This window comes from Salvelinus fontinalis, chromosome 15 (genome assembly GCF_029448725.1).
Source record: "Salvelinus fontinalis isolate EN_2023a chromosome 15, ASM2944872v1, whole genome shotgun sequence".
NCBI classification, from domain to species: Eukaryota; Metazoa; Chordata; class Actinopteri; order Salmoniformes; family Salmonidae; genus Salvelinus; species Salvelinus fontinalis.
In genome coordinates this window covers 7,283,640-7,310,295 of record NC_074679.1, presented here as the reverse complement: position 1 = coordinate 7,310,295, position 26,656 = coordinate 7,283,640, and the positions used below count along the sequence as shown (strand labels likewise).

At 41.1% G+C, this 26,656-nt stretch overlaps 2 protein-coding genes across 4 annotated transcripts in view; both read left to right on the top strand.

The window, feature by feature from the left end:
* The first annotated feature begins 8,281 nt into the window (after nucleotides 1–8,281).
* nipal3 (NIPA like domain containing 3) lies at nucleotides 8,282–14,327 on the top strand. 2 transcript variants are annotated; one of them, XM_055862588.1, is made up of 11 exons: nucleotides 8,282–8,535; nucleotides 8,932–9,000; nucleotides 9,129–9,300; nucleotides 9,707–9,766; nucleotides 10,119–10,264; nucleotides 10,527–10,623; nucleotides 10,913–11,048; nucleotides 11,297–11,385; nucleotides 11,480–11,543; nucleotides 11,739–11,833; nucleotides 12,233–14,327. In XM_055862588.1, exons 1-11 carry the CDS (start codon nucleotides 8,491–8,493, stop codon nucleotides 12,424–12,426), a joined length of 1,167 nt encoding a protein of 388 aa, XP_055718563.1. In that variant the 5' UTR covers nucleotides 8,282–8,490; the 3' UTR covers nucleotides 12,427–14,327. The 2 variants fall into 2 exon arrangements, with proteins under 2 accessions (XP_055718563.1, XP_055718561.1); XM_055862586.1 differs by having other exon boundaries at nucleotides 11,739–11,842.
* A 446-nt stretch (nucleotides 14,328–14,773) lies between these two features.
* LOC129811351 (calcipressin-3-like) overlaps nucleotides 14,774–26,656 on the top strand; it is a 78,747-nt gene continuing 66,864 nt past the window's right edge. The window contains exons 1-2 of one of the 2 annotated variants that reach the window (XM_055862584.1): nucleotides 14,774–14,917; nucleotides 17,899–18,203. In XM_055862584.1, coding sequence (XP_055718559.1) covers nucleotides 18,006–18,203 — 198 coding nt within the window. In that variant the 5' untranslated portion in view covers nucleotides 14,774–14,917; nucleotides 17,899–18,005. The remainder of the gene's footprint in view (nucleotides 14,918–17,898; nucleotides 18,204–26,656) is intronic. The other variant, XM_055862585.1, reaches the window with a different exon arrangement.

The window sequence follows — 26,656 nt, the reverse complement described above, 5'->3', positions numbered from 1 at the left end:
TCTACTGAGCAGGTTGACTCCTCTGTTTCTACTGAGCAGGTTGACTCCTCTGTTTCTACTGAGCAGGTTGACTCCTCTGTTTCTACTGAGCAGGTTGACTCCTCTGTTTCTACTGAGCAGGTTAACTCCTGTTTCTACTGAGCAGGTTGACTCTGTTTCTACTGAGCAGGTTGACTCCTGTTTCTACTGAGCAGGTTGACTCCTGTTTCTAATGAGTAGGTTGACTCCTGTTTCTAATGAGCAGGTTGACTCCTCTGTTTCTACTGAGCAGGTTGACTCCTCTGTTTCTACTGAGCAGGTTGACTCCTCTGTTTCTACTGAGCAGGTTGACTCCTCTGTTTCTACTGAGCAGGTTGACTCCTCTGTTTCTACTGAGCAGGTTGACTCCTCTGTTTCTACTGAGCAGGTTGACTCCTCTGTTTCTACTGAGCAGGTTGACTCCTCTGTTTCTACTGAGCAGGTTGACTCCTCTGTTTCTACTGAGCAGGTTGACTCCTGTTTCTACTGAGCAGGTTGACTCCTGTTTCTACTGAGCAGGTTGACTCCTCTGTTTCTACTGAGCAGGTTGACTCCTGTTTCTAATGAGCAGGTTGACTCCTCTGTTTCTACTGAGCAGGTTGACTCCTCTGTTTCTACTGAGCAGGTTGACTCCTCTGTTTCTACTGAGCAGGTTGACTCCTCTGTTTCTACTGAGCAGGTTGACTCCTCTGTTTCTACTGAGCAGGTTGACTCCTCTGTTTCTACTGAGCAGGTTGACTCCTCTGTTTCTACTGAGCAGGTACGACTACACTGTCCCTACGGCAGGACAATACATTTTCGGGGTTATGGGCCTGGCGGGATGGAAGGACAGGGATTTGAGTGGTTTTGTTCAAGTCCTAATGATTACACTTTCTGAGACTAATGATCCATATCATGTTCTATATGGCCAGGCGCTGGGATCGTGCTGCTGCCTTTAGAAATCTGGGCTTCAGAGGTTTTGTTTGGTAACTCAATACAGTGAAGACATATGAGCTTTATTATGTAGATGACCTGGCATATGATAGGTAGTGAACCTGGGGCGGCAGGTAGCCTAGTGGTTAGAGCGTTGGGCCAGTAACCGAAAGATTGCTGCATTGAATCTCCGAGCTGACAAGGTAGAAATCTGTCGTTCCCCTTGAACAAGGCAGTTAACCCACTGTTCCCCTGTAGGCCGTCATTGTAAATAAGAATTTGTTCTTAACTGACTTGCATAGTTAAATAAAGGTTGTAAAAATAAATAAATAAACGAATGTAAGGTCAGTGATACGAGGACATAGAGGTTGCACGCTGTTACTAATAATAGAATGTTCTGGACTGGCAGAGTAGCTATTTAAGGAATAGAAGGAATGTAATGAAGAGGATTTCATACCGCCTGAATTCCACATTTCAAGACATCTCAAGGAAAAGAGTTTGATAGTGAGCATCAACAGTTGTAGATGCGTAAGTAACAGCCTCTCAATGGGGCTATCGACTTCTCAACCTCAAAAAAAAGCCCCATTGAACAGGAAATTACCTGAGAATTTGAGGGTAGTCTTTAAGATTAAGAGAATGTTAAATTGGCACATGCTCCCGAAAGCAATGTTCCCGATGGGTGCTTGTCCTAAAACAAACATAATGATCCATCAATGCAGAATCCTAATTAAAGTCACACTCAAGGCAAAGGTATTCACAATCACACCCACCCAAACCATTCCTATAATGTACTTGCTAGCATTGCCACTGTCACCGTCACCTTTATGAATCAAAGCCTCTGTATTCCTGAACGTGCAAGGAGACAAGTCGGGACAGGTAGAAAGGATTTAAGAAATTCCTGCTCTGCCACTACCTCATAACGACACAACATTCCTCTGCAAAATGGAGTACCACCTCATTGCTCAAAAGGAAACCAAACAGCCTTCCTGAAAAAGTTACATGCTGTACGGTAATAACATACCCTTCCTTCCTCTTTTTCCCCCTAATGTACATTAGAGACGAATGTTTTGTAATGTACATGGATTCTTCAGCCATGATTAGAGACGAATGTTTTGGCCGCCTGCAGGATTGTTTGCTTTTTGAAACTGGTTTGTCTGATGAAAGTGTACTTTAGGGGCACTTGTCACCAACACCAACGTATGTGCATTGCTACGGAGATGGTGGGCATCGCCAACGCATGGCAACCAACGCATGGCAACCAACGCATGGCAACCAAGGATGGCAAACGAGAATGAGTGACATACATATAGCTAAACACAATAGTTATATATGACAATATAAAAAATGGATACATATATATAAATAATAGATAGTTAAACATGACATAACATAAATAAAAGATAGTTAAATATGACATAACATACCGTAAATAAAAGATAGTTAAATATGACAACATAAATAATAAATATATATGACATAATATAAATATTAGATAGTTAAATGACAATATAAATAATATATAGTTATATATGACAACATAAATATTAGATTGTTAAATATGATAACATAAATAATAGATAGTTAAATATGACAATATAAATATTAGATAGTTAAATATGATAACATAAATAATAGAATGTTATATATGACAATATAAATATTAGCACACATGAACATAAACAGACACACCATCAATCATGTGCTTTACCTCCCAAACATCCAAAACAAAACACAATATCTCTTGCCCCAAAGACAGAACAATGTTAAATGTGAGATGCAGCAAAAAAGACAATGGTGTGACGAGAGGACTCCAACACATAACATAACGCCTACATACCCCTACTGATCCCAACACTATCCCTGAATCCTACACATGACATCTGATCCCAGCACTAACCCTAACTCCTACACACCCCTACTGATCCCAACACTATCTCTAACTCCTACACATCACCTCTGATCCCAACACTTTACTTTGACACTGCATCCGTCATAGCGCATTAGACCAACATCTTAATGCACCCCCCCCCCCCCCCCACATCCACGACTGCCATTCAACCCCCCAGTAAAACGACCTGCAGCTCGCCTTTAACCTCGACTGTAGAACCAGGAAGTTGTTTGCATTCAAAGCTATTACAATGACAAAATATTAGGGGATTGTTTTTTGGAGTAGCGGATTGATCCTCCCTTACCCCCTGTGGGCTATCATAGCTAGATAGCTCAACAGCTGTAGAAACTCCAACGGTTGTTATAGGTGGGCGGATACAGGTGGTAAACTGAACTGGTCGGTCCACTATGCAGTATGTATGACCCTCTAAGGGCCCGAGTAAGATGGACCCTCTCCCCTTTGGCGCATAGCCCCAGGACCCCCCACACACACACACTCATATATGCATACACACACACACACACACACACACACACACACACACACACACACACACACACACACACACACACACACACACACACACTCATATATGCACACACACTCATATATGCACACACACGCTCACAAACACACACACACCCACACTCATATATGCACACACACGCTCACACACACTCATATGCAAACACATGCTCACACATACACACACGCTCACACACACACACACACACGCTCACGCTCACACACACACACACACACACACATTTCATTCATAGTCACAGATCATGTTTCGAAATCTGTCTCGCCTACTTACTTATACTTATATACTGAGTACTAATCGTACTACATACTATTTAGAACATAGTTTAGTAAAAATGGATGCAGTAAGCGTCACACACACATCCGTGTCAGGCGGTGCTGTTTAAGATGAGCGAGAACAATTTATTTTCATAAACATGGCCTTATTTCTATTACAGCATATTGGATGACTGTCGTTCATATTCCATTCACCCAGCTCAATGTAACATCGATAGGTTTAGGATACTACATGATACTCAACTTTTCCCTATACACATCATGAGGTTGCAACAACCTAGCCTACGAAAGTGAAAGTGTTCAATGTAGGTACACAGGTCAAAAGACATTTTTAAGTTATCAAGGTGACAGACAGTGACACATTCAATACCGCCTTGCACACTTGCCTGCATCTAGCTGTTCATTAGACCAACAGTTACAAACGAGAGTTTATTGGACAAATTCAGGTATGTTTATCCCCGTTTCGTTCCGTTTGTTTCCGTTTGAGAATGAATACACCCCTGATCCCACGCAAACACAGTTCACTTTCATAGCAAGCACATACAAACAGCATGATCACTTTGCTCATTGTATAATTCCTTCTGGCATCTATGCGCTCTCCTCCTCTCCTCCTTTTACCTTCGCTTTCATCCATGTCAACGTGCCAACTTTAGTTTGTTATTCACTGTGTCTCATAGCATCGTTGCCATGGGCTTTGTCAGTTATTGTCAACACTGGCTACATGTCCCCAATGATTGAGTGAGTCTATTGGCAATTTCCCGTCTGACTAAAAACTCTGCTCTCTATGCAAAGTGATAGTACACTTCCAACTGCAAATTGACAACGTATCACATCAATTCCCTCAGCTTGTGTTGTTGTGTCCCCGTGTGAGGGAATATCCTTCCTACAGTATGAGGGTTGATTCTCTTCTTGTTTATGGGTGGGTTAAATCCAAGAGGCAGAGTTGTTCTGGTTATTAGTAATACAAAATAATTGTTTGCTTCAGGGCTGTAACTATCACTTATACAAATCACACACACACATATATATATATATATATATATATATATATATATATATATATATATATATATATATATATTATTTGTCTGCGTTTATAATGGAATTCACCTACTCAAGGTAAGGAGGACACTTTCCATGATCAAATAGTCTACAAAATGAAGCCCAGGAAAGGTACTCCCTCTACTGGACATATATTGCTATGAGATCTTGTGGGTGATTGAAGTTGAAGATGACAATGTTCAGTTTTTTCCAACAAACTAAATACAAAATATAGACTACATGTAATCTATTTGCTTATTCACCACAAGTAAAAAATAGTAATACATCCTCACATTAAGACTGTCTGTCTGTCTGACATATTTAATCTTATCATAAATGTGACATAGGTAGTCTATTTAATCCTATCATAAATGTGACATAGCCTTCTCAATCTTGTCATAAATGTGACATAGCTAGCTTATTGTATCCATCTCCATCATTCACCTTTGTTTTATTATTTATATTTGACCATGGCTTTTCTCCAGTCCCCTTTGCAAATCCTCTGAATGTACTTTCATTTAACAAATTAGTTAGTCATGACTCATCTAGAACAGGTGTACAGGCGTGATCTCCGTGTGTTAAATTGGTGGGCCAAATATTTTCATTCCGTCTTTCACAGGCACAATACACCCTCCCTCTGTTGACCTTGCCTAAAGCTACAATTGCAGGGAACGCGTATGGAACCAGTGACTGTGACGCAGTGCAGGGCCTGTCAAATGCCCGTAGGACTGAATGGTACAATAGCAAAGCTTGCGTTTCATTAATCAACGTCAAAAATAACTGAATGGCATCAGATTATGATGATCTGTCTCCAGGGTGGCCCCGGTTACCACCCAGTTTTAATAATAACACCATAGAAAGTACAACGCACAGGCCGATCCCAAATTGAACACATTGCTGTATCCTACCATTACACATGTCACAGGTATGTTGTGGTGGATAGACGAACAGTCATTGGAATAAAACTTTATGAACCTCTGGTTTGCAAGCGTATAGCTTTAATGTAGTGGTTATTTATTACAATTTGTTCTCCCATTATGATAAAATAAGTTTTTATTGAGGTAAAAAAAAAACATACTGTAAATAGTAAACGCAAAAAACTAGACTCCTTCATACTGTAAATAATAAACGCAAAAAACTAGACTCCTTCATACTGTAAATAATAAACGCAAAAAACTAGACTCCTTCATACTGTAAATAATAAACGCAAAACCTAGACTCCTTCATATTGTAAATAATAAACGCAAAAAACTAGACTCCTTCATACTGTAAATAATAAACGCAAAAACTAGACTCCTTCATACTGTAAATAATAAACGCAAAAAACTAGACTCCTTCATACTGTAAATAGTAAACGCAAAAAACTAGACTCCTTCATACTGTAAATAATAAACGCAAAAACCTAGACTACTTCATACTGTAAATAATAAACGCAAAAACCTAGACTCCTTCATACTGTAAATAATAAACGCAAAAAACTAGACTCCTTCATACTGTAAATAATAAACGCAAAAAACTAGACTCCTTCATACTGTAAATAATAAACGCAAAAACTAGACTCCTTCATACTGTAAATAATAAACGCAAAAAACTAGACTCCTTCATACTGTAAATAATAAACGCAAAAAACTAGACTCCTTCATACTGTAAATAATAAACGCAAAAAACTAGACTCCTTCATACTGTAAATAATAAACGCAAAAACTAGACTCCTTCATACTGTAAATAATAAACGCAAAAAACTAGACTCCTTCATACTGTAAATAATAAACGCAAAAAACTAGACTCCTTCATACTGTAAATAATAAACGCAAAAAACTAGACTCCTTCATACTGTAAATAATAAACGCAAAAACTAGACTCCTTCATACTGTAAATAGTAAACGCAAAAACCTAGACTCCTTCATACTGTAAATAATAAACGCAAAAACCTAGACTCCTTCATACTGTAAATAGTAAACGCAAAAAACTAGACTCCTTCATACTGTAAATAATAAACGCAAAAACCTAGACTACTTCATACTGTAAATAATAAACGCAAAAACCTAGACTCCTTCATACTGTAAATAATAAACGCAAAAAACTAGACTCCTTCATACTGTAAATAATAAACGCAAAAAACTAGACTCCTTCATACTGTAAATAATAAACGCAAAAACTAGACTCCTTCATACTGTAAATAATAAACGCAAAAAACTAGACTCCTTCATACTGTAAATAATAAACGCAAAAAACTAGACTCCTTCATACTGTAAATAATAAACGCAAAAAACTAGACTCCTTCATACTGTAAATAATAAACGCAAAAACTAGACTCCTTCATACTGTAAATAATAAACGCAAAAAACTAGACTCCTTCATACTGTAAATAATAAACGCAAAAAACTAGACTCCTTCATACTGTAAATAATAAACGCAAAAAACTAGACTCCTTCATACTGTAAATAATAAACGCAAAAAACTAGACTCCTTCATACTGTAAATAATAAACGCAAAAAACTAGACTCCTTCATACTGTAAATAATAAACGCAAAAAACTAGACTCCTTCATACTGTAAATAATAAACGCAAAAAACTAGACTCCTTCATACTGTAAATAATAAACGCAAAAACCTAGACTACTTCATACTGTAAATAATAAACGCAAAAAACTAGACTCCTTCATACTGTAAATAATAAACGCAAAAAACTAGACTCCTTCATACTGTAAATAATAAACGCAAAAAACTAGACTCCTTCATACTGTAAATAATAAACGCAAAAAACTAGACTCCTTCATACTGTAAATAATAAACGCAAAAAACTAGACTCCTTCATACTGTAAATAATAAACGCAAAAAACTAGACTCCTTCATACTGTAAATAATAAACGCAAAAAACTAGACTCCTTCATACTGTAAATAATAAACGCAAAAAACTAGACTCCTTCATACTGTAAATAATAAACGCAAAAAACTAGACTCCTTCATACTGTAAATAATAAACGCAAAAAACTAGACTCCTTCATACTGTAAATAATAAACGCAAAAAACTAGACTCCTTCATACTGTAAATAATAAACGCAAAAAACTAGACTCCTTCATACTGTAAATAATAAACGCAAAAACCTAGACTACTTCATATTGTAAATAATAAACGCAAAACTTAGACTACTTCATATTGTAAATAATAAACGCACGTGTTGACTCCATACATAGGTAGTTACCTCCCTCATGTAGCATTTTCTTAGCCTATTTGAAGAAGTGGCTCGTTGGCGCGGCCTACTGTACTGATGTGACAGTGCGACAGTTGAATGGAGCATATTATGCAAAATAAACAACATTGGCAAGAAAATAACTATTGTTAAATTCGTGGCAATAATTTCCATTAGCAATAGGCCTACACACAAAATAAATCACACGAATTGATTTTTTTGGTGAATTTGTCTTCTTTATTTGCAAGATGAACAAACCATTTGGGCATGCAACTCCAATCTACTAAATTGCTCTCGTAGTCCCCCATCACCGCGCCAGTCATCCAAAGGATTGTAGTTGAAGGTTTCTCTCGCATTTTCTATCACAGCATCGGTGTTTGTTTTTGGTCTTTCTTCCAGTGGCATTCAAATGTATCTCTGTGCGTCATGCGTAACAGCTGTGTGTAAAATAGAATCCGGAAGTACAAGCATCCAAAGATGGCGTTCCTCTCGTAGAAGGGACTTACTGGAAAATTAACTATTGCTATTGTTTATTGATTGAAGTTGCATTTTGACAGATACATGATGTCTCTGGAAATGTTTGCCTGCTGTTGATGAATAGATATTTTCCTCAACCAGAATGGCGGGAGTAGAATATACTGCAGTCGGCGGCGATTCCTATACGGTGAGAATATGATGCGTCGTGGCGAGTGTTACATCCTGTTATGAACCGCAAATAGCAGTTAAAAAAAAAGAAATGGTCAAATGTAGCCAAAGAGCGATGCATTAAGATACATTTTGTCAAATGTTCAGTCTGTAACTTGAAACAGCTGGATGAGTATGTCCAACATGTTTATTAGATCCACTGGCTGTTTTATTAGTTACATTAAGGCGTTTAAAGTTTTGTGATTAGTCTTATTCATTCGAAGATATCACATTCCATTAATACACTCTGTATCCATGCAATAACATCATGTGGGTGTGGCCTACATGTCACCTGTGTCACTGCCCACATATTTGAAGTATCTCTTGAAATATTTATGACCCCTAAGTGAATGGATTTGTTTGTTTGCATTTACAGGAAAACCTAATTGGAACCTTGCTGGCCATTTTTGGTAATTTGCTTGTCAGCATCGCTGTAAGCATTCAGGTAAGCTCAGGCAACTGCCAACCCTCATGTTGTATGTTTTGGATATAACAAGGAGTGGGTGTCCAAAGAGACACACTATTTGTACAAGTGGTTCTATTTAATAGTCTTTATTTTCCTGAATTCTCCAGAAATACAACCATGTAACATTAGCAGGGACTAAGGACCCCCGTGCCTTCTACCGAACCAAAACATGGTGGTGTGGCCTGGCACTTACCGTTCTAGGAGAAGCAGCCAACTTTGTCTCCTATGCCTTTGCACCTTTATCTCTAATCGCTCCATTGAATGCAGTGTCTGTCATAGGTAAGCAAATTACACTTCACTCTCACTGCTCGGGAGGTTGGCCTATCATAGCCGGGGGTGTATTCACTAGAAACCAAAGAGAAGTGAACGGAACGGGGAGCGACCTACCTGAATTTGTCCAAAAGAAACTCTTGTTTTCATTGCAAAACGTTTCCCGTTTGGACAAAACGGTTTTCCATTGCTAATGTTTTTTCTACGGTGCAAAACGTTTTGCAACAGTGTCAACTTATGAATACAACCCTGAATGTGGAATTTAATGTTGACATGAAATAAAAGGAAATGTGTCCCAGATTGAAGTTGTTTATAACTATATTATCGATATTTCGGAAAGCAAACAATGCCTACATGTAATGTGGCATTTATTTTAATCATGTTTAATGAACATTTCGTTTTTTCTTCTTTTCAGCAAGTTCAATCTTAGGTTTCATTTTCCTGAGAGAGAAATGGAAGCCAAAAGAATTTTTAAGTAAGTTCAACGGGTATTTTACATTTTATGATTCGGTGTTGGAACTGACATTCTGCTTTAGGCAAATTGTATGAAAATTATGCTGAGACAATGCAAATACTGGTCCCACTACACATGCTGCTATTTGCTATGGATTTTCGCCCATTCCCCCCATTTTGGGGAAATAGGCGAAAAGTCTCTGAATATTTGTTTGGATGGTTATTCAAAAACAATTAAAAAAAATGTACTGTATATGCAGCCATTTACCTAGCATTTTAGAAATACAAAACCCATATTTGGAAAGTTTGTGTCCCAAAAGCATTTCTATACAATGCATGTTAATGCTAACATGAATGCTTGTCTTTGACTCTAGAGCGATACGTTTTGTCTTTCCTTGGATGTATCTTGACGGTAGCCGGGACCTACCTCTTTGCCACGTTCGGACCCAACTATCACCAGAAGCTTACTGCGGAAAACATAGTGAAACAGGTCGTAGGATGGCCCTTCCTCTTGTATGTGGTAAGACATTTGATTCTGTATAGGAGAATGGATTGAGGGATTTCATAAATACTCTTTAAGTCTACATACGTTCTAATTATGCACAGAAAGGTGAAGTATCCGATTTTACGCCGCTCTGGACAAGAGCCTAACTTTTTTTCACCAGGTTGTTTTCTTTGGCAACCCGATTTCCACCGCCTCTATGTTAGTTATGATAAATGGACTATTTAAATTGGCTATTTGTAATATCTCCTGTTGTTGTTTGGGTTTTTCTTCCCGACAGTTACTGGAGATTATTACCTTCTGTCTCCTGCTGTACTTCTACAAGCAGCGCAACGCTAATTACCTTGTTGTCATTCTCCTGCTGGTGGCGCTGCTCGGTAAGTTGGACGACGGCAAAATATTCATGTTCAATATTTAGCAACAAAATACTATCAGCAACAGAGAACAGCAGAGGCGTGTGTGTGTGTGTGTGTGAAGACCTCAACCCACTGATAGGTAGAGCTGTGAAAAACAGTCCAATATTTGCTTGATAGGAATTGAACTCGGGTCTAAACAACGGAATTCATTTTTTTTTTAAACGTTTTTCATGAAAGTTGCTCTTTTCACTAACGTTTCTCTTTTTAAAGGGCTTGTTAACCACCCTACTGCATGGTGCTTCTTCCCCAGGTTCTGTGACGGTCATCACAGTGAAAGCGGTGGCAGGCATGCTGGTTCTCAGCGTCCAGGGCACCATGCAGCTCAACTACCCCATCTTCTACGTCATGTTTGTCTGCATGGTTGCCACCGTGGTCTTCCAGGCTACGTGAGTGCACAGGCAGTTACCATTAGCTAACCCTTCATTCCATTTTCCAAGAAAATACAAATATTTGAGCATATACAGTCCCAGTGAAATGAATGCGTCCAAACTTTTGACTGGTACTGTATGTGGTAAGTATTCCATGAGTAGCCTACAGGGTAACTACATGTATTGTTTATATTATATATAAGGTCTTCTGCTTTGTAAGACACTTGTATTGTGTTTGACTGCCACCTCATTGTGAATCCTCTCAGGTTTCTCTCCCAGGCTACTCACCTGTACGACTCCTCCATGATAGCCTGTGTAAACTACATCTTATCCACGTCCTTTGCCATTGTCGCAGGTAAGAGAGCTGCTGACATTGTCAATTTAACCTCTGTGGAATCACAGCTCAAGAAGATGTGAACATCAGTCTTTTTTTCCCTTCACATTTACAGGAGCCATATTTTACCTGGAGTTTAATCACGAAGACATTCTTCACATATGCATGTTTTTGTTGGGGTGAGTAGGCTGTTCTATAATTGTCCACTATTATATGTTTACATGTGTCAGACTGGACATATGGTGATATGGCCCCAAAACTAGGGCTATCAAGACGATTTAACAAATGAGATGGTTGTTTTGTCCTATTAGTTAATGATAGGAAGTGCTATGTGATTGATAGCCATGTAATGTCTTATCTCTGTCCTTCATTAGATGTTTCTCTTGTTTCCTGGGAGTCTTCCTGATCACCAAGAACAGGAAGAGGCTAAAGGCCTTTGAACCTTATGTGACAATGGACATGTCGCAAGGTAATGAAGGTACAGTTCCCTTTGCCGCGACGCATGCCCCCCCCCCCCCCCCCTCCATTGTCACCAATACCAATTCAATAGCTTGCCGACGTTGTACGGTAAATTCCTTGCATCTTCTGACTTTGATATCAAAACTCGCTTGACTGTCTAGCAACGTTAACAAAAAAAAGCTACCTGTGAATTATGATTGATGCCACCATGGTGTTCTCCACGCGACACAGGCAATCTAACGGGAACATTTTAAAAACAAATCTAGAAACAAAAAGCCAATAGGTCAATTGGTTTCTCTGCACCATTGCCATGAATTCAAAGTCACATTGAGTTAATGACATGCCTTGTGTTATAGATTCACCTTATGTTATGAATTTACGTCATTCTCACCCCTTTTCCTAAACGCAGGTATTCCCACCATTCACGACAAGGGCTGGCGAGCGGTGCAGCCGGACTATAACGGTTCATTTTCCTATGGTGCCCTGGTTAACAATGACAGCGTGGTGCCCGCCACTCTACCAGAGCCGGATCATGACCAGCTGGCAGTCACACCCAGTCCCACCGCTGCCCCCTATAGTTCGGCTGACCTAAAGAACGACTGAGGCACCCTTCAGACGTGCTTCAAACCACCCCCCCCCCCCCCCCCCTCCCCCTTGTAGGCTGCGTCACAATCCTCCACCCTTCTCCTGAAGTGGTGCACATGTCTGGAAAAGGGTTCAGAATAGGAATGTGACCATAGACTCTGTGTAGGATGATGTCATCATTACTATGTTACCCCCATCTGGCCATGTATAACAATAAGGAAGTGTTTTGTGGGTTGTCAGAATCATTCTGTACAGCAGTGGTTCCCAAACTGTGGGGTGCCCCCCCCCCCCCCCAAAAAAATAAACATTTATTACTGTTCTTTTTTGGGGGGGGCTCCCAGAATGCAGAAGGTGCAATTTCTAAATTGGGTAGTGCATCATCAGTTCCTCTTGTCATGTCAGTCATTGCCTTCCTTAGTGAGCTATGTATAACTTGTCAGAAATGTCCAGATCAACTAGCCCATGTCGGCTAACATTTTCTAGATAGTTTTTTTTTTAGCCCTTAGGTTTTATGTTTGAGTCACTCAAATATCACATTAAACATGACAAAATGTATAGCAATTTGAGAAAATTTGCTTTAAATGGCGGGGGATGTTCCCCAAAACTGGAAGGGGTGTTTGAGTGAAAGTTTGGGGACCCCTGCTCTACATTAATTGAACTGAGCTGCACATGCCTCTTTTAATGTCTTCCTATCTCCGGACTGCAATGAGGGGCATTTCAACCATGAGACTTTAGCTTTATTCCTGCAATGATACATTAGCTTTACTTCTGCAAATCATTCCAAGAAAGGTACTGAAGTATCCTGAAGTTGTCACTGACCACGGACAAACATCGACCTGGATCCACGCAATCCAGGTCCATAGACATCATGTCATACCTTTGGACATTAATGTGCCTTAGACTAAAGCACCCTGCCTGTTTCTCCCTGCTGTTGTCTGTTCGCCACATAAGATTGAGTGACTTATTCCATGTTAATGCATTTCTGCAGGATTTCTTTCAATAGACTTGCCAATGAATACTGTCTGCAGTTTTCCTTGTATATTTTGCTTGAGCAGTTGAAGTCACCCCACAATTCTGCCTCTGACGAGCAAGACGGTGTACGACTGCTTAATCCGAAAATGACCAAAATGGTTATAAACTGTTATTGTTTGAAGTTATTTTAGTTGCATTTGAATCAGCAAGTTGTAGTTGGGACTATGGTCTTAAATGCACAATGATTGTGTGAATTTCATGTAAAACTGAAAGAAATGGTGGAAGATGTAAAAAAGAAAACATATTTATTGTGTTTGAAACATATGATAAAGGTTGGAAGGCTTTATTCAAGTGGTCTTCTTGTGTTAGGAATGGATTTGACGCTCGGGCTTCGTATCTACATGGCGTCTGACTGGGAGAGCTGATCTAGGATCAGGTACACCCTGTCCATGTAATCCTGGATCAGCACTTTAACTCTGAGATGCTTTGTGGCCCTGTTCTGCTCACCACACTGTCCATTTATAACAATGTCAATGAGTGTGACGCCACTTTTCCGCTCTTTTTAAATACATATGTTTTTTAAGTTGGAATCTACCATAGTTTAGCTGCAATTTATTATGTGGACTAATGGGATTCTGAATGTCTTAAGTTATATAGATGTTATGACAATTTCCTTGTATCACTGTGCAAGCTAAACCAATATGAAGAAATGTCCATGAGTGACTGAGCTGATTTACAATAGACTACTAATGTCTCTGGTCAACACTTGTTTGTCATTCTGCCAGTCTTTTCTATGAATAGAAAATCCAGTGGCACTGGCACGACCAATGAGCTCACAGTATACTATTGTTTTCTTCCTGTAATGAATGATTTGTAACCCTTAACCTCATTGCCACCACTGCTGCTGTATTATGAACTAGGTAAGCAAATAAATAATATACTACTGACGTTCATGCAAAAGATTCATGTATAGATATGACCATATGAAACATTAAATTGGGAGGGTGACCGAATATCATTTTGGTGATGACAGAATGTCGTCGTTTTTCCACTAGGATGGATGAGCTGCAACAAGTCAGTTTGGAATCTCGCCCTCTGAGGTGAGCTGAAATTGCGGAAATATTAGTTTTCAGACTTGAGATTTTCCTAGTCATGCAGTTGTGGTATGTTAACTATCTCAAATATTTACAACCCATTGTGACTGTCGCTATATGTCACCAAAGAGCTTCAGTAAAGTACAGTGTGCCGTGTGTTTACTGCGTGCGTGCCACCAATCTTGAACACGAACATCCTCCCCTTGCTCAATTACCATTGGTGGAAAAGCGCATCAGCTGGGTTATCATTGGTCTCACCTGGCAGTGACCGGTGCTGGTGTAGGCTGCATCAGATATTGTACAATAATCTAATGTAAAGAAACACTGCGTCAGGGAGATACATCAACAACTGTAACCAACTGTTTTTCTTCAGGCGACAGGGACTGTCTTGACCAGAAATCATATTGACATTCTGGAATATTTATTTTTGCTCAATGATAGTGGTAAGTCGTTTCAAGAGGCCACTAAAAAAAATATGTAAATATATGCGAGATTTTGATTCGTTGACATGTCGCTGTGTGTCATTTTGACATTGATGGAGTTTCGCACTTAGTGACAACTCAGCTCGCGCTAAGCTTTTATCTGGCTGCTCTTATGTAACAAGTTTTGAAACAAATCGGTAGCTTTTAAAGAGAGATAAGTAAATATTCAGTTAGGCTACAATGTTACAGCCTTGCGTTGTTGACATGCTGTGCAGTTTTGGTTTACTAATTTGTTGTAGTCTGTAGGCTATTCTGTGGTTTGGAAAGAAAAGTATGGCATGCACAGTTACGTTACCAGTCAGAAGTTTGGACACCTACTCATTCAAGGGTTTTTCTTTATTTGTACTATTTTATACATTATAGAATAATAGTGAATACATCAAAACTAGGAAATAACACATATGGAATCATGTTGTAAACAAAAAAAGTATTTTATATTTGAGATTCTTCAAAGTAGCCACCCTTTGCCTTGATGGCAGCTTTGCACACTCTTGTCATTCTCTCAACCAGCACCTGAAATGCTTTTCCAACAGTCTTGAAGGAGTTCCCACATATGCTGAGCACTTGTTGGCTACTTTTCCATCACTCTGCTATCCAACTCATCCCAAACCATCTCCATTGGGTTGAGGTCGGGTGATTGTGGAGGCCAGGTCATCTGATGCAGCACTCCATCACTCTCCTTGGTTAAATAGCCCTTACACATCCTGGAGGTGTGTTGGGTCATTGTTCTGTTGAAAAACAAATGATAGTCCCACTAAGCGCAAACCAGATGGGATGGTGTATCGCAACAGAATGCTGTGGTAGCCGTGCTGGTTAAGTATGCCTTACATTTTAAATAAATCACTGACAGTGTCACCAGCAAAGCTGGTACCTCCTCCTCCATGCTTCATGGTGGGAACCACACATGCGGAGATCATCCATTCACCCACTCTGCGTCTCACAAAAACACGGCGGTTTGAACCAAAAATCTCCAATTTGAACAGATTTTTACCGGTCTAATGTCCATTCCTCGTGTTTCTTGGCCCAAACAAGTCTCTTCTTCTTATTGGTGTCCTTTAGTAGTGGTTTCTTAGCAGCAATTTGACCATGAAGGCCTGATTCACGCAGTCTCCTCTGAACAGTTGATATTGAGATGTCTGTTACTTGAACTCTGTGAAGCATTTATTTAGGCTGCAATTTCTGAGGTAACTCTAATGAACTTATCCACTGCAGCAGAGGTAACTCTGGGTCTTCCTTTCCTGTGGCGGTCCTCATGAGAGCCAGTTTCATCATTGCACTTGATGGTTTTTGCGACTTCACTTTAAGAAACTTTCAAAGTTCTTGACATTTTCTGTATTCAAGTCTTAAAGTATTGATGGACTGTCATTTCTCTTTGCTTATTTGAACTGTTCTTGCCATAATATGGACTTGGTCTTTTAACTATTAGGGCTATCTTCTGTATACCACCCCTACCTTGTCACAACACAACTGATTGTCTCAAACGCATTAATAAAGGAATGAAATCCCACAGATTAACTTAGAACAACAATGTACACCTGATAATTGAAATGCATTCCTGGTGACTACCTCATGAAGCTGGTTGAGAGAATGCCAATGTAACAGATGTGAAATGGCTAGCTAGTTAGCGGGTACGCGCTAATAGCGTTTCAATCAGTTACGTCACTTGCTCTGAAACCTAGAAGTAGTGTTTCCCCTTGCTCTGCAAGGGCCGCGGCTTTTGTGGAGCGATGGGTAACGATGCTTCGTGGAGGACTGTTGTTGATGTGTGCAGAGGGTCCCTGGTTCACGCCCGAGGTCGGGGCGAGGGGACGTACTAAAGTTATACTGTTACACCAAGAGTGTGCAAAGCTGTCATCAAGGCAAAGGGTGGCTACTTTGAAGAATCTCAAATCTCAAATATATTTTTATTTGTTTAACACTTTTTTGGTTACTACATGATTCCATATGTGTTATTTCATAGTGTTGATGTCTTCACTTTTATTCTACAATGTAGAAAATAGTTAAAATAAAGAAAAACCTTGAATGAGTAGGTGTGTCCAAACTTTTGACTGGTACTCTACATCATTGTATTTCAGCTTGACAGCATACATTAAATTGTACAAATTGTATAAGCACTTCTTCCTCAACTATGATTATGAACGGTATAGTAAATTCTTATTACAATGTATTAATTTATAATCCAGGTTAGGTAGTGCTTCAATTATCCTTCTATTGGCCGCCAGATGTCACCCTATCCCACTACAGCGTTAGAAATTATCCTCAACTGATGTATTTGTTTAGGGCCCCGTTCACCAATAGGCGCCCTACGTGTCAAAATCGGCCAGCAGTTGATTTTATTTGCCCCCCCCTTCATGTTTTCTGAACACTTTTATTTATGTTGGACATAAAATACTGTGAAATCACCAGGAAATCAGTACAAATGGATTTTAATTTAGGAAATCTGTTCCCAAGTATTCCCACGTATAAATAGAGAGACACGTGATCGTATTCCAATGTGATCAAGGTTTGAAATTATTCTGTTTTTGTCAAGTATTATATCTGGTTGGGATTCTTGCAGTCAATTTGCAGTGTACAAATTATTTATAACTATGGTCCCCCCCCCCCCCCCCCCCCCCCCCCCCCTACCATCTGCTCAAGGACAAATCTGCCCACTGCTGAATGTAATTGGGGATCCCTGGTGAAGGTTATACATGCTTGTGTTGAGGTCTTATAATGGGAAACACCCATAGACCTATAAGGACAAATAGGAATATCTGCAGTGTTTTGGTTTGATCAATATTCTCATCACTTGTTGACTAGAACTGTCTGTCTGACATAAGATTGTGAGACCATGCAAGGAGCAGGGAAATTGCACCATCAATGTATACAATAGATAGATTAGTTGATTACTTGAGACAAGTAAAAACAAAATACTTTATTTTTGTATCTTTCTCTCTCTCCAGTCTTGTCCCTGCTAGAAGTACCAGAAAAGTCCCCCCCCCCCCCCCCACCCAGCAGCTCACCTCTCCACCTCTGTTCCCTGCCTCTGTGTCTTTGGACCTGGGTGGCCATGCTGCGGGAGGGGGCCAAGGCCTGGAGCAATGTCTCGGAGGCCTACAGCAGCGACCCTGAAGAGGAGGAGGAGGAGAACATGGTATGTGAGGAAAATGAGGATGGAGAGGAAGAGATGATGGACCTGAGTGAGCTGCCCACTGCCCTGTTCGCCTGCAGCGTCCACGAGGCCGTGTTCGAGGAGTACCGCCACCGGGTGAGACACTAGTGACTAGTGATGATGTCACTTCCTGGTTCGGTTTCACCACACCCCCTGGTTTTTATCTGACTATCCATCAGAGGAGGCTGGTGGGAGGAGCTATTGGAGGACAGGTTCAATGTAATGTCTGGAATGGAATAAATGGAACTGTATCAAATATATGGAAACCACACGTTTGACTCCGTTCCATTAATTCCATTCCAGCCATTACAATGAGCCTGTCCTATAGCTCCTCCCACCAGCCTCCACCACTATCCATGCATGTGTGTGTTACCTTACATTAGTTCTGGATTAAGTTCCAAAAATAGCATGATGTCATTATCAGCTAGAATTTGCACCTCACACAGCCTCAGCCTGGCCAAATTCAGTCATCTCTCCCACAGTGGCTGCCAATGGCCCAGGAAGCACACAACAGGGTTCATTGGTGACAATCGATGCCTGAAAACATCCCATGCTGGGGTCTGATATGATAACTCACACATCACACACTGTCCCTAGCTGAGCCACTTGCCATATTTAGTCACCTCTGTCAGAGTTAGGTGTGCTCGTGTAAGAATGGTATCATTGTATGAATGCACATGGGGTTAACTTGGCCTGTGCCTGAATACAGTACAATGATATAGTTATTGCAAGTTCGTACACACACACACACACACACACACACACACACACACACACACACACACACACACACACACACACACACACACACACACACACACACACACACGCACACACACCGACACACACACCTAAACTGAACCTATGGGCCCTGTCCACCTCTGTGACACAGATCAAGGCCTGTCACATCTTTATCTACCAGGGATGACACACTTGGCCCAGGCTGTCTAGTGAAGGAGGGAACAAAACAAAACAAACAATACTTTTAAAATGTTCTGCCACTCTATTCCAATTAGGCCGTCACAGCATCCATCCCTCCAGCTGGCATGTTTCACATCCCACTCTCTTTCTATTCCTTTCTCTTTCACTCTCTGTTCCCTCACTAGCTCCCTCACTCTCTCTGTTCCCTCACTATCTCCCTCACTCTCTCTGTTCCCTCACTATCTCCCTCACTCTCTCTGTTCCCTCACTAGTTCCCTCACTCTCTCTGTTCCCTCACTAGTTCCCTCACTCTCTCTGTTCCCTCACTAGTTCCCTCATTCTCTCTGTTCCCTCACTAGTTCCCTCACTATCTCTGTTCCCTCACTAGTTCCCTCACTCTCTCTGTTCCCTCTCTCATTACCTCAATCTCTCTGTTCCCTCACTAGTTACCTCACTCTCTCTGTTCCCTCACTAGTTACCTCACTCTCTCTGTTCCCTCTCTCATTACCTCAATCTCTCTGTTCCCTCACTAGTTCCCTCACTCTCTCTGTTCCCTCACTAGTTACCTCACTCTCTCTGTTCCCTCTCTCGTTACCTCAATCTCTCTGTTCCCTCACTAGTTCCCTCACTCTCTCTGTTCCCTCACTAGTTACCTCACTCTCTCTGTTCCCTCTCTCGTTACCTCGATCTCTCTGTTCCCTCACTATGTCCCTCACTCTCTCTGTTCCCTCACTAGTTCCCTCATTCTCTCTGTTCCCTCACTAGTTACCTCACTCGCTCTGTTCCCTCACTAGTTACCTCATTCTCTCTGTTCCCTCACTAGTTACCTCAATCTCTCTGTTCCCTCACTAGTTCCCTCACTCTCTCTGTTCCCTCACTAGTTACCTCAATCTCTCTGTTCCCTCACTAGTTCCCTCACTCTCTCTGTTCCCTCACTAGTTACCTCACAATCTCTGTTCCCTCATTCTCTCTGTTCCCTCACTAGTTACCTCACTCTCTCTGTTCCCTCTCTCATTACCTCAATCTCTCTGTTCCCTCACTAGTTACCTCACAATCTCTGTTCCCTCACTAGTTCCCTCATTCTCTCTGTTCCCTCACTAGTTACCTCGCTCTCTCTGTTCCCTCTCTCGTTACCTCGCTCTCTCTGTTCCCTCTCTCGTTACCTCAATCTCTCTGTTCCCTCTCTCGTTACCTCAATCTCTCTGTTCCCTCACTAGTTCCCTCACTCTCTCTGATCCCTCACTAGTTCCCTCACTCGCTCTGTTCCCTCACTAGTTACCTCATTCTCTCTGTTCCCTCACTAGTTACCTCGCTCTCTCTGTTCCCTCACTAGTTACCTCATTCTCACTGTTCCCTCACTAGTTCCCTCACTCTCTCTGTTCCCTCACTAGGTCCCTCACTCTCTCCGTTCCCTCACTAGTTACCTCGCTCTCTCTGTTCCCTCACTAGTTACCTCATTCTCTCTGTTCCCTCACTAGTTCCCTCACTCTCTCTGTTCCCTCACTAGGTCCCTCACTCTCTCTGTTCCCTCTCTCGTTACCTCAATCTCTCTGTTCCCTCACTAGTTACCTCACTCTCTCTGTTCCCTCACTAGTTACCTCACTCTCTCTGTTCCCTCACTAGTTACCTCATTCTCTCTGTTCCATCACTAGTTACCTCACTCCCTCTTTTTTCTCTCCTTTTCTCTCTCTGTTCCCTCCCTCTGTCTCTTCATGCAAGTGTTAAACAACACACAATCATGCAACTAAAATTGGCACCGAATGCCCCTTTAAATGAATCACTCTCACGTTTAATCCCCCTTTAAATGAATCACTCTCACCTTGAATGCCCCTTTAAACAAATCACTCACTTTGAATACCCCTTTAAATGAATCACTCTCACTTTGAATACCCCTTTAAATGAATCACTCTCACTTTGTGAACTTGGTTGTTTGTACATCCTTCCCTCCCCATCATTTTATTCCTGGCGTTATATAGATTCACAATTGCTTTTTTCCAGCTTTAATATTGCAGATTAAAGGCACAATCTATGAATGTAATTTTCTGCATCAAAGTTATTGCCATTTTCCGGATTGACTGACTTTCATGTCTTAAAGTAATGATGGACTGTCGTTTCTCTTTGCTTATTTGAGCTGTTCTTGCGATAATATGGACTTGGTATTTTACCAGATAGGGCTATCTTCTGTATACAACCCCTACCTTGTCACAACTGATTGGCTCAAATGCATTAACAAGGAAAGAAATTCCACAAATTAACTTTTAACAAGGCACACCTGTTAATGGAAATACATTCCTGGTGCCTACCTCATGAAGCTGGTTGAGAGAATGCCAAGAGTGTGCAAAGCTGTCATCAAGGCAAAGGGTGGTTACTTTGAAGAATCTCAAATATAAAATATATTTTATATTTGGAACGCCTTCACCTCGGTTCTACTGCATCTAGTTATTTAAACATGTATACTGTGCCTTCGGGAAGTATTCAGAACCCTTGAATTTACAGCCTTATTCTAAAATGTATGAAATAAAATAAAAATCCTCATCAATCTACACACAATATCCCATAATAGCAAAGCAAAAACTGTTTTATATAAATGTTTGCTAATTTATTTAAAAAAATATATATATGAAATATCACATTTACAGTGATACACTGCCGATTTTGCAAATATTAAGTTCTGCTTTTCTGATGTATCAAATACTTGTGTCACGATCGTCTTTCGGTGAAAGAGTGGACCAAGGCGCAGCGTGAAGTGAATACATCTTCTTTTATTTTTAACGAAGACAAAACGAAGAACACTGACAAACTATACAAAACAACAAACGACCATGAAGCTACATAACGAAAGTGTAGACACAAGCTACTAATGTTTAGACATAGACAATTACCCACGATAACTCAATGAATATGGCTGCCTAAATATAGCTCTCAATCAGAGACAAAATTAACAACAGCTGCCTCTAATTGAGAACCAATCTAGGCAGCCATAGACATACAAACCCCTATACAAGACACTGCCCCATTAAACATACAAAACCCCTAGACAATACAAAAACACATACATTCCCCATGTCACACCCTGACCTAACTAAAATAATAAGGAAAACAAAGATAACTAAGGCCAGGGAGTGACATTATGTCATGCAATAAAATGCAAATTAATTACTTAAAAATTATACAATGTGATTTTCTGGATTTTTGTTTTAGATTCCGTCTCTCACAGTTGAAGTGTACCTATGATAAAAATTACAGACCTCTACATGCTTTGTAAGTAGGAAAACCTGCAAAATCGGCAGTGTATCAAATACTTGTTCTCCCCACTGTACATAAGTATTCTGACCCATTCCTCAGTACTTTGTTGTAGCACCTTTGGCAGTCATTACAGCCTCAAGTCTTCTTTGGTATGATGCTACAAGCTTGGCACACCTGTATTTGGGGAGTTTCGCCCATTCTTCTCTGCAGAGCCTCTCAAGCTCTGTCAGGTTGAATGGGGAGCGTCGCTGCACAGCTATTTTCAGGTCTCTCCAGATTGACAAATAGTATGCATAATAATATAAGCACTTCTATGAAGGATTGTTGCCCATAACAACCGTCGGTAGTTGAAATTCTACATTTTTGTTAACAGATATGGGATTCATACACTCACTCACTCACTCACCCCACCCCTCCCAAACAAACACCTCTGCCCCTCTCTCCCCTTCCACCCATAGATCGACCTACACCCCACCCCCCCCCCACACACACACACACACACACACACACACACACACACACACACACACACACACACACACACACACACACACACACACACACACACACACACACACACACACACACACAAGCACAAACTCAAATGTGCAACAGTTGTTCCATCCCCGACCCCAACTCAAGAGAAGACTTGATGTGTGAATGTGTTTAACTGTTTAAGAAGGCATGCCAAATTGATTAACCAATATCTAGTCCGAGCAGATGGATCCCAGCCACACACGCTCGTCCCCCGTTGTGACCCATCTTCACAAGCACCTCTGTACAGTCAGACCATTTGATTATTCTGTGCCGCCAGGACCACAATAATATACCTCCTCTTTAATTGTCCGAGTGTGAGTCCCTTCCTATGGGTTACTGCAGCCAGTGTTTGCCAGCACAGCCACTATCTGGGCGGGTGTACTCCACTGGAATTCCTACCGACCAGGTACGAGGACGTCAAGATTCTCATTAGCAGCTTTTAAAAATCCTTGTGTATTATGTTCACCCTTCCGGGGGGCTTTGGCTTTTGGACCAACCCTGTCAGGGCTCAGAATCTTGAGAGGGCGGTTCTGCTTTAGTGGATCTCTGACCTCGTTCACCTTTCTGTCACGGCTGCGTAGGTCCTTAGGGGTCGCTCAGGTCGGTGTCTAGGATATAGGGTTGGCACCGTTCCATCATGATAGGACAAAAAATAAGCTAAATATATATTTTAATTAAAAAATGTACTGTGTATCCCATATCTGCGCAACAGTGAAGACTCTCGCTACAGAATGGCACAACTCCTGCTCAAAGACACACATGGGTTCTGGAGATGCCCCCTCACACTTCAGTTAGTGGATGTCAATATATTGTTCACTGTACACTTCATTTGAATAAGCCTGACTAAAACAATAACCATTTTGACACTTATTTGAATATTCAAAAACTGGCAGCAAAATGAGAAAACCTCTCAAAGGTTATGCAAAAACTCTCGACACCCCCGAATGTTGTAGGTAAGAGAGAAGGTGATCATTTTTGGTCGTTGTCTGGTTCATTGTGCATGAACACACACAAGGACACACACATGCATGAACACAGACAAGCACATACATGCATGAACACAGACACACACACACACACACACACACACACACACACACACACACACACACACACACACACACACACACACACACACACACACACACACACACACACACACACACACACACACACACACACACACACACACAAAACCTAAATCACACACACAAAACATAAATCACACACACAAAACACATACACACACACAAAACACATACACACGTGCACTGAAGGCCCCATATTTACATAATCCCTTTGTTCGTTCACCTTCCCTGGTTAAATCTCTGGTGCAATGATTCTTTCTCATCTGTAAGAACTCACATCCCAAACTCAGCCTACCTACTGGTGAGACAGAACATCGCAAACCTACATTCAGGAGCAAGTCTCACACCCCCCTGTCTTCTCCACACACACGCACGCGCGTAAATATATATATACACACACACACACACACGTATATATTTACACACACACACACATATACAGTTGAAGTCGGAAGTTTACATACACTTAGGTTGGAGTCATTAAAACTCGTTTTTCAACCACTCCACAAATTTCTTGTTAACAAACTATAGTTTTGCAAGACGGTTAGGACATCTACTTTGTGCATGACACAAGTAATTTTGCAAACAAAAGATTACAGACAGATTATTTCACATATAATTCACTGTATCACAATTCCAGTGGGTCAGAAGTTTACATACACTAAGTTGACTGTGCCTTTAAACAGCTTGGAAAATTCCAGAAAATGATTTCATGGCTTTAGAAGCTTCTGATAGGCTAATTGCTAACTGTATTGGAGCGAGTCGAGTTTCAAGTTCCTTGGTGTCCACATCACTAGCGAACTATCATGGTCCAAACACACCAAGACAGTCGTGAATAGGGCACGACAAAACATATTCCCCCTCAGGAGACTGAAAAGATTTGGTATGGGTCCCCAGATCCTAAAAAAGTTATACAGCTGCATCAACGCCTGGTATGGCAACTTCTCGGCATCTGACCATAAGGGGCTACAGAGGGTAGTGCGTATGGCCCACTTTATCACTTGGGCCAAGCTTCCTGCCATCCAGGACCTATATAATAAGCGGTGTTGGAGGAAAACCCATAAAATTGTCAGAGACTCCAGTCACCCAAGTCATAGACTGTTTTATTTGCTACCGCACGGCAAGCGGTCCCGGAGCTCCAAGTCTAGGACCAAAAGGCTCCTTAACTGCTTCTACCCTCAAGCCATAAGACTGCTGAACAATTAATAAAATGGCCACCGGACTATTACATTGACATCATCAGCATTTGTGGGTTCAATTACAGTCTCAAAATGGCCAGAAACAAATAACTTTCTTCTGTAACTCATCAGTCTATTCTTGTTCTGCAAAATGAAGGCTATTCCATGCGAGAAATTGCCAAGAAACTGAAGTCCTCGTACAGTAGTACTCCCTTCACAGAACAGCGCAAACTGGCTCTAACCAGAATATAAAGAGGAGTGCGAGGCCCCGGTGCACAACTGAGCAAGAGGACAAGTACATTAGAGTGTCTAGTTTGAGAAACAGATGACTCACAAGTCCTCTACTGCCAGTTTCATTAAATTGTACCCGCAAAACACCAGTCTCAACGTCAACAGTGAAGAGGCGACTCCGGGATGCTGGCCTTCTAGGCAGAAAAAGCAATATCTCAGACTGGCCAATAAAAAGAAAATATTAAGATGGGCAAAAGAACACAGACACTGGACAGAGAAACTCTGCCTAGAATGCCAGCATAGTTGAGACTGGTGTTTTGCGGGTACTATTTAATGAAGCTGCCAGTTGAGGACCAGTCTTCCATCCCGTCGTTATGGAGTAACGGCCTTATGCTAATGCTTTATTTTACTGCCCGGTTAAAGCTGGTACCTTACTTGTATTAACTAAGAAATGTTGTGGTAACAATGAATGCTATCTGGTACTTACCTGAAAGGATTCAACATTATTTGGTATTACCATTTGGTATCAGAATAGTAACTACCGGGGCCTCCCGAGTGACGCAGCGGTCTAAGGCACTGCAGTGCTTGAGGCGTCACTACAGATCCGGGTTCGATCCGATGTGGTATCAGAATATGAGGGGTGTGTGAGGGAGTATTCGGTTAGTAACGAGAGAGAAGGAAGGGTGGCGGCGGAGTGGGATATGGAAAGGTCAGGAAGGCTATTAAGACGGCCCGTTTCTCAGACAGTCTATGCCAGCAGCCTAATCAGCAAACCGCAAGGTTTTCAGATGCTTTCAGTGCTGCTGGCGGGAACAATACTTGTAGGCTACTTTCGCTGCCTATGGTGATTCAGGAAGACTCCCTATCACAAAACAATAGCACAATGCTTTTTCTGGTGCAGACATGCAGCACTGCCATGGAACAGTAGTGAAGCATCGGTAGTGTAGGGAAAAGTCCATTCTTAGTAACCCCGCACGATGTAAAGTGCTTTGAACACCAGGAAAATCCTAATCTAAAGTAATTATATCAAGCTTAAAGGGACACATCGGGATTTTGGCAGGATTAACTCACCAGAGTCAGATGAATTTGTGGATACCATTTTTATGTTTCTGTGTCCAGTATGAAGGAAGTTAGAAGTAGCTTCACAAGCCAATGCTAACTAGCGTTAGCGCAATGACTGGAAGTTGATGGGTATCTGCTAGAATGCTCATTGACAAAATCTTGAAGTATCCCTTTAACTATAATCAGAGAACATCATTACCATGATGGCATTGTATTGCCATTGTGCACTGTGCACTGTGGCATGTAAACCTCAGCTCATTACATCAGGGTTGGGGTCAGCTTCTCA